General features: G+C 38.0%; 1 protein-coding gene and 1 long non-coding RNA gene across 5 annotated transcripts in view; one reads left to right on the top strand and one right to left on the bottom strand.

Annotated features, from left to right (window-relative positions):
• The window catches only part of LOC105457648, a 16558-nt gene extending 10765 nt beyond the window's left edge, over nt 1-5793 (bottom strand). Inside the window, exons 1-4 of one of the 4 annotated variants that reach the window (XM_011702457.1) lie at nt 5320-5793; nt 2738-2766; nt 1501-2439; nt 785-1022 (exon numbers count right to left, since the gene is read on the bottom strand). In XM_011702457.1, coding sequence (XP_011700759.1) covers nt 785-1022; nt 1501-1964 — 702 coding nt within the window. In that variant the 5' untranslated portion in view covers nt 1965-2439; nt 2738-2766; nt 5320-5793. The remainder of the gene's footprint in view (nt 1-784; nt 1023-1500; nt 2440-2737; nt 2767-5319) is intronic. The other 3 variants (XM_011702444.1, XM_011702450.1, XM_011702462.1) reach the window with 3 other exon arrangements.
• On the top strand, nt 2773-4789 carry LOC105457640. Its single transcript, XR_975420.1, has 2 exons — nt 2773-4225; nt 4407-4789. It is a non-coding gene; the product is annotated as an uncharacterized LOC105457640 (long non-coding RNA).
• Nucleotides 5794-7990: the final 2197 nt, after the last annotated feature.

Below are 7990 nucleotides of genomic sequence, written 5' to 3'. Positions count from 1 at the left end.
TCGTTAATAACTTTTTAACGAATAACGAGCGACGGCTAAAACCACCTGAAGGTTACTTGGGGTCATGCCCTTGACAACATATATAAAGGGCAAAATCATTGGAGCAGCCTCCCTTCATCGGTATATTTACCTATGTATCACGAAATAACCACGAAACCGTTTACGTTTCCTACAATAATCATTTTACGTAGATTATAACTTATGGTTGCGCTACTTACTACAGTGACAAAACGATTTAACTTACAATAATTTTATAAATATTAACAGTAAAAAACTGAAATCACAACACAATACTAATATAACATAAAGGCATAAAGGCAACAGAGTAGTCGCAAGGAAATTACTTTCACTTCTTTTATTTTTTCTGACTTCTGCGGCGTAAATCCTCGCACGACGTATATACCGGAGTTACCTTACTACTTTTCTCCGAAAATATTTTTATATTTATTTTTATGGCGTCCCTGGCGCTTTCTAGGGCTCTAGCCTGAAAAGTAGCAAAACTACTGAGAACATATTATAAATTCTCTATAGGTTTCAGGATTCACGCTGCGATGGATGGATGCGCATGCATCCATCTAGGATGCGCATTCTATCTAGGATCGCGCATTCAGATTGTAGCGAAGACAGAATCCCGGGGTCATGGATGCCAGGGTATGAAATGTCATGTGCTGCTACAGACTTTGAAGTTTTCCTACAGCCACGATCGCTGGTTCATCGATTATCTTCATCGCGGCCTCGATATTTAAGAACGGTTAGGAACAATTTTTCGATCGACGATACTCACCGGTATCTGTACAAATGTTCCGTTGTTCAGCTGAGGATATGAGTACAGGGGTACTACAGGCACGGAGTTGTTCTTCAGGAAGATTGGACCCTGGATAGGCGTGACATGCGCGTTCATCGGTATATCCTGATCCTCATCGTCGTAGTAGTCGTCGAAATCGTCGTCGTAGTCCAATACAGCGTGGACCGAAGTTTTAGTACCCGGATCGACGGAGCTACCGCCGTTGACTCTCGTATAACTTAGGTGAATTAAACAAAATATTAGGGTTACTTCGACCAACTCTGATTAACTTTAATCAACGATTAATTGCCCAGATAGTAAACAGACGTTATTTATCATCACTTTTGCTTCAAAATGTTACAAAAAATGCCATTTTGACATCAAATATCTGGACGATTGAGTCAATCATCCAAATTAATTTAATCGGAGTTGGTTGAAGTGATCTTTAATAGCAAAGTATATCTTTGATGTACATGCAAAGAATTATTTTATTTGTACAAGCATGTGATGGGAAGAATTGAAATGTATATACAAGCTGTTGTAAAATTCAATTGGAATATTTGCAAGGAAAGAAATTGCCGCAATCACAATATTCACAACTTGTCATCATCAATTTAAATAGAAGAAAGTGTAAACAATATTTTATTGTTTATTAAGGTTGCTTTATGAAAGGTAGACAGACGAAAAAGCAAAAAGAGAAAGAAATCTCCATTTACCCAATAGGTCTTTCCGGATAATTTTCCTGTTCCTCTATTTGAGTTTTGATGGATTCAGGCGAACGCTGATGCTGAAACGATGAAGGGAGCGAAGGCGGTCTCATCTGTTGCTGTTGTTGTTGTTGTTGTTGTTGCTGTTGCCTCGGTTGCGTCCTTTTGAAGTCTTGATTGTAAACAGTGTAGCGGGTATCCTGCGTTGACGAGAAGGATGTGTGTTCCGTATAAATCTCATGACTCCTCTGTTGCGCGGACTGACTACGTCGATGTTCATGATACTTGATTGGTGATGCGTAGGGCTCGTTACGAAAGCTTTCCCGTTCGCTGTAACCAGGCGCAGATCCCGACGGCAATACGGCGTTCAAACGGAGACTGTTGGCGGTCGTATGATCTCCGGCTGAGCCCGCGTAAAGGAACGGTGCCATCGTCACCGACTGATAGGGCAAACTGAAATTCACCAACGCCATTTCTCTTGCATTCGGAGAGATTCTCCCGGGCACACTTCGTAATCCGAATTCGTCCTTCGCTTGTGACGGTAAGTCTCTCTCGAGTGGCCTCGTGGTGACACCTCGGGCGACAGTTAACTCAATTCAGCGTAGGAACAGATACGTTTCCTCGTTGTGGAGATCATGATCAAATCATCGACGGCTTTGTAAGATAGCGTTAAGTCCCAAGGTTTCGAATATCACAAGGGAACCGAAATCGTGCGATGTAAGGACTCTCGTCGCGATCATATCGAACATTTCCGTTTCCTGGTTACGTCAATCGTACGTTCACCGTATTTAGATTATTTTACAGGGGCGGGTCCGATCTGTCTTCTTTTCATTGATACTGCCGATGCTGCCGCATGATTAATCAGAGAAAGGATCTGGATATGGATTGATCAAGATTACCATTTTTTCCTTTGCGTTTCTCGCGAGAGATACCTACAACGAAATTGGACTGAAAATCAAGGAAATTGTAATGTTGTACCATATTGGTGAAAGGAAGAGTCATGTGAATAAAGTATTATCTATTTTTAGCGATGGAATTTTATTATTAAGCCAATCTATCGAATTAATTTAGTAAAAATTGATAAAAATGATCCTAATTATCGGCTTTATCGTTAAAAAAAATAAATAAAATAGTATGTTGAAACTGTGTCTGTGCAGTTCTGATTCTCTACATATCTATCGTTTCGAAAAAAAATCCATGGCAATCGTTAACTCGGATCATGATCGCATATTCTTGAATACGCTACCTGCCTGTATGAAGGGAGAATAACGAACTCTTATTCGTTGAGTCATCCATCCATAGAAAGTGCCCCGCGTCCCGGATCAAGCGGCGAGATACACAAATGTTGATACGTAAAAGGCGATCGCGTATAAGGCGAAATTTGTCGTGGAACAGAAATTATGCGTGTTGTAAAATAAGTGAATTGTAAAAAGAACGCTTCTAATATGTCACTCTATGATAAATTATCAACCATGTAATTGATCGAAAACCATTTGGCAATCGCAAACGCGACGTAACTTACAAATCAAAATGACAAGGAACAAGAATCAAATCACAATCATATGCAAAGATCGGTCGCAGCTTCTACGTATTTTGTATCTTTTTTCTAAAAGTTCCTCTTTTTTTCGATATACATATATCCTGTCTTGTTAATAAAACATAAGAGCGTAATTAAAGAAGTTTGAACCGTATAATACAATACTATAGTTAAAAAAAGAAATAAAACTTTACGAAAAAATTGGTCGAAATTTTACGAAAAATTTTGGTCGTAAATTTGCTCTGAATCAACTGCAAAAAATAAGTAAACAAAACAACGAATAATTTAGCTTATAGTTTATCCAACGCAATGACCTGCATAACTGATAATTTTTTGCTGCAGTTTTTTTTTAGTAAATAACTTTTAAACGAGTAAATAGATCCAAATAAACTTTTGTACAAATATTTATTAGATTTTTTTATTAGTACTAACTAATATTTGCTACTAGTACTAACTAATTTTTGTATTAAATTTGATTTAATTTGTAATGGTATTTTCTCATTGCAAATAAGTACTATCTACAAAACGCGATTTTACATAAGAATCAATGCAAACAAAAAATCAAACAAATATTAAACTATTAAAAGGATTGTGTTCATACACAGAAAGTCAGATGTAATAATGGAATAAAATCTATAAAATTTACACACCCACTTTAGATAAGAATATGCAAAGTGGATATATGTATATATATATTTTTTGTGATGTGCTTTGAGATGTATATCCACTTTGACATAGTTTCCTTATCCTTCTATCCTCCTCGTTTCCTATCTAAAAAAAGGCATGTTAAATCGATACTCGCATCTCTTGAAATTTTCTCGACAATTTATTGTTGCATTGCGATACCGATTGATTCTCCCCCTGCGCTAACTTCGTGAGCGGCTGTCATTGCATATTTTGACAGTTGTGCGTCTAATGTCTAATAATTTATTGTATGCATTGTAAACGTGTCATAGTAAGAATTATTAGTAAAGAAAAACTAAATAACACGCGTGAAACGCGCGTCTGTGAAGTCCAATATATATATCTATTGCAATGCAGAAAACGAAGAAAAAAGAGAACTCGACGATTGTTACCAACGCGGCGCCGGACCGACGAAATTTATTTGGAAAGTCGAACGAGTTTGGGCCGCTCGTCACTTTCGCCCACTGGATTACTGTCTTTCCAGTCGAATATGCAAAGCGGTTTTCACTAAAGGTAAAAGCAGGATCATCCTACCTGGGTCAATCTCATCGTGAAGCACACTCTCTATTTTTTACGAAATATATACGTTTAAGATCGCGGCGTGATATGGAAGTGATCCTTAAAATTCTATAACGACTTCTTTCCTTCCGTAATGCATTTGTTAAGTTACGGAATTATAATATTAATATTTCAGACTGAATAAATTAATTGCACAGCAGAATGGAGGAAGAGAAAAGAAGAAAGAATGAAAGACAATATTAGCCACAACTAATTTGCAAAGTGACAATTCGCGTGATCGAGACGCACGATGTTCGATACATTCCATAGAACAGTGATGTTCAACCTATTTTAAACTGAGGATCATTTTCAGAAATAAACAAAATTGTGGATCGAAGAGTTAGAATTTTATTTCATCAATAAGGAAATAAAAAATCAAGATAATTTATAAACATCAAATATTTTAAACATATAATCTGCTTATAAAGTAAGCTACATTTTCGAATTGTTAATATTTTAAATAAATTGTTAAAAAAATTCTTAAAAAAATGCCTCTCAAATAAACTGTAAAACTGTGAATATTCATTACATTAGTGCAATTTTTGACACAGCTGCTCTCTCACAGTGAGGCTACTTGTGTGTAATATTTAAAAAATAAGTAAAACCAAAATTGATATTCGTTTAGATTATTTTCAAAATGAAGGTTTGCAAATTGCATAATGTTATTATTCTGGTAGTTTGCGTAAAAGAAAATCTGATTTTATATTTTCAGTTATAAGCCGGCGGATCATAAAAATTCGCAGGTAGGCGGATTGCGCATCACTGCCGTAGAATATCGAATCACTGCATTAATCTAAAAAAAAACCCGATTTAGCATGCCACGTGCTTCGGAACACGCGACATTTCTCATTCGCGCGTACGCAAGTACGGTCTCTTTATTCGGTGCGCAAGGACGACCGATTACGAAAGAAATTTTCCGCGAGATGCATATCACAGCGCCGGTCGTAGATACAATTATCTGACCTATGCAAATGGGCATGTAAGTAAACGTAAAGACATCGTAAACTGTGTGATTCTCCCCGTGTCTACGAACGGTAAATTAATCTTACCTTTGTATTAACTTTGCGATATTCACGTCACGCACGTACACCGTACACTCGCGCATCTCAGATTGCGATAAGTATGCGTAATTCGACGAGCACGTAGACAAGTCGATTCAGAATGTGTTAAAGATCCATCCGACCCGTTCCCACTTTCACTTCGCGCGTACGAGCGAAGAACAGATCTGGAGCGCGTCGTGATCGGAAAAATCGGCGTAACGGTTAAGAAAGACACACATACACGCGCGCGCGCTCGCGTGCGTGCACGCGGGGACGGGAAACGATCGTTGGCGCAGTGCGACGCGACGATGGTGCGATACCGTCGCGTTGGCGAACGGCGACTGAAGGTGGAGTAGTCTTTTAAAACCAGCTGAATACACACACACACACACACACACATACACACACATAGAAGAAACGGGAATAAAGCGAGAAGTGTCCCTCGATCTCGCGACTCGCATGAGTAGAAGAGTATCGGGCACGGTGGGTGCTGTTACTTTTACGCCATGTGTATCCCTTCCCGGGATTGTCCCCCGCAGAGTGCCCTCCCTACCTTCAATTTCACGACATCCAATTCCTGTTGTCGTTCATTGTGGGATTTTTTTCGTCGCGTTTCCCTTTCAACGACGACGAATGAGTTCTTCTTTCGTTTCGCTTCTGTTCTTTGTCCTCCCCGCCAATTCTAGATTATTTCTGGTAAAAAATTAATAAGTCCTAGAAGCGCTCAATAATGTCCTTCAGTTATTAAGAAACGAAATAAAACTAAATAACATTGGTTGAAGAAGCGAGAAGAATCGGTCGATTTTAACGGCCGCGCGATTTGCAATCATCCTTTCATTAATGCCAATGTCGTCGGAGGATCAACACCTGTTAACTCTAATACGTGTGATTTTCTTTTTTATATGTTTACACAGCAGTCGGTTAAAGTACCTCGTGGAAAAGAATCTTGTCAAATAATTTTGATTTCAGTTTTCTTTTTTTTTTTAGAAAGTATAAATTTGATTTGATCCGTAAATATATAAAGAAAGCTACATGAATGAAAGGCTGATTGAAGAAAGAAGTACGATATACTAAAATTGTGTAACAATTTTCCTATTACAATAATGACACGAGAAAGACAGAAATAGATAAAAAATTTTAATTAATTATTTACTTAAAATCTTGCTTCCTTTCACTGCAGAACTTTTAACGTTGGCCGAACATACATGCCCTATATATGATATTTGCAGCGAAAGAACTGATGAAAGAGGAATGCAAAGATTCAGGAAAAGAACAACGATAAAAAGAAGAAGAGATTCCGAAAAGGTTTCAATACAACACACAGTCAGATTGCTTCGTGAGAATTGAAATGAAAGGCGCAGCGAGGCAAAGTGCTGCAAGAGAGAACGTTTCAGACAGCACTACTGTCGGAGAAGAGACGAAAGGAAGAACACATTATTTTCTAACGTATATAAAATATATCCGTTAAAATTTAAATAGATACGGGCGTGCCCCTATTAGGAAGGGAGGGGGAACAAAAATTTATTTTCACACAAGATTTATTAAAATACTTATATTATATTAAAGCCAATCTTCGAGAATTTTCAGCAAACTTTATTGATACTTCTTCTTCTAGCTTCTTTTTTCGTCAAAAAATGATTTTTATATTTTAATTGTTTCTCCTTGCTAAAATTTAAGGGAGGGTTAGAGCCCTCTCTCTCTCGCCCCTTGCATATGCCCATGCAAATATGTATGATATAATATTCGATGCGGTCGATCGATTTTCCATGATCTTGTCCCGCTGAGTCTTTAAAGCAAACAGTGACTGTGACGCAAAGATGCGCGTCGCAGTCAACTGCACGTGGACGTAAGAATCGTAAGATCCGAATATAAATACGACACAAGAGTCATCACGCTTGCTCTTCCGGGGCAAATCCGCGATTCAATGTTTCTTGGTAAAGCGCGATTGCGCGAGCGTCACTCAGTGTAATAAATGCAAATGGGCGTAAAAAACCTTAAATGGAAAAATAATCGTTCTTTCCCGGGCTTACTTTTCTTTTTTTTTTTTTTTCCCCACTTGAGATGCGGAACCCCAGCGTCTGTCGGACTGGACTCCATGCCATTCCTCGAGCTCGATTTAATTTGAAATTGCGCAACTAACGTTTTTCTCTATTTGCCTTTAGAACGTGTGTGTGTGTGCGCGCGCGCGATTACGTAATGGTAATCTTGACATCATTAAAAGATTTGCGATTCCGTATTATTCATGTGGAACATCGCTATAATTGGCATTAATGCGTGTACGTGATATTAAATAGGAGAAATAATCTTAATGCAAAATATTTATTCTAAACGTTACACGAATTTGAAACGTAACAATAACAACTGGGATCTATTTGTATAATCGATTTGACATGAAATAGATTACTTTAAAGACTCGTAGAGACACGTGCAAGAATAAGAATGAATGCGAAGCTATAAATCGATTTAACGACACTTATATCAGTAAAGGTAAAGAAGAAAAGGACTGAAAGGGAATCGAATACCTGGCGCGCACAGACCCGTGCACGCTTATCCTCATTACAGAGTTCATTATTGTGTAACCAACAATGAACCGTATACAAACGCTAGGCAAGCGACACCTTTTCTTACCCTTGAGAGAAGGAAGCCTCCGTAGGAAATCGTGTATACTGTACACATATGA

The sequence above is a fragment of the Wasmannia auropunctata genome, unplaced genomic scaffold, assembly GCF_000956235.1.
Source record: "Wasmannia auropunctata unplaced genomic scaffold, wasmannia.A_1.0 LD336103.1, whole genome shotgun sequence".
Taxonomy (NCBI): domain Eukaryota; kingdom Metazoa; phylum Arthropoda; class Insecta; order Hymenoptera; family Formicidae; genus Wasmannia; species Wasmannia auropunctata.
This window is presented reverse-complemented; position numbering and strand designations above follow the sequence as displayed.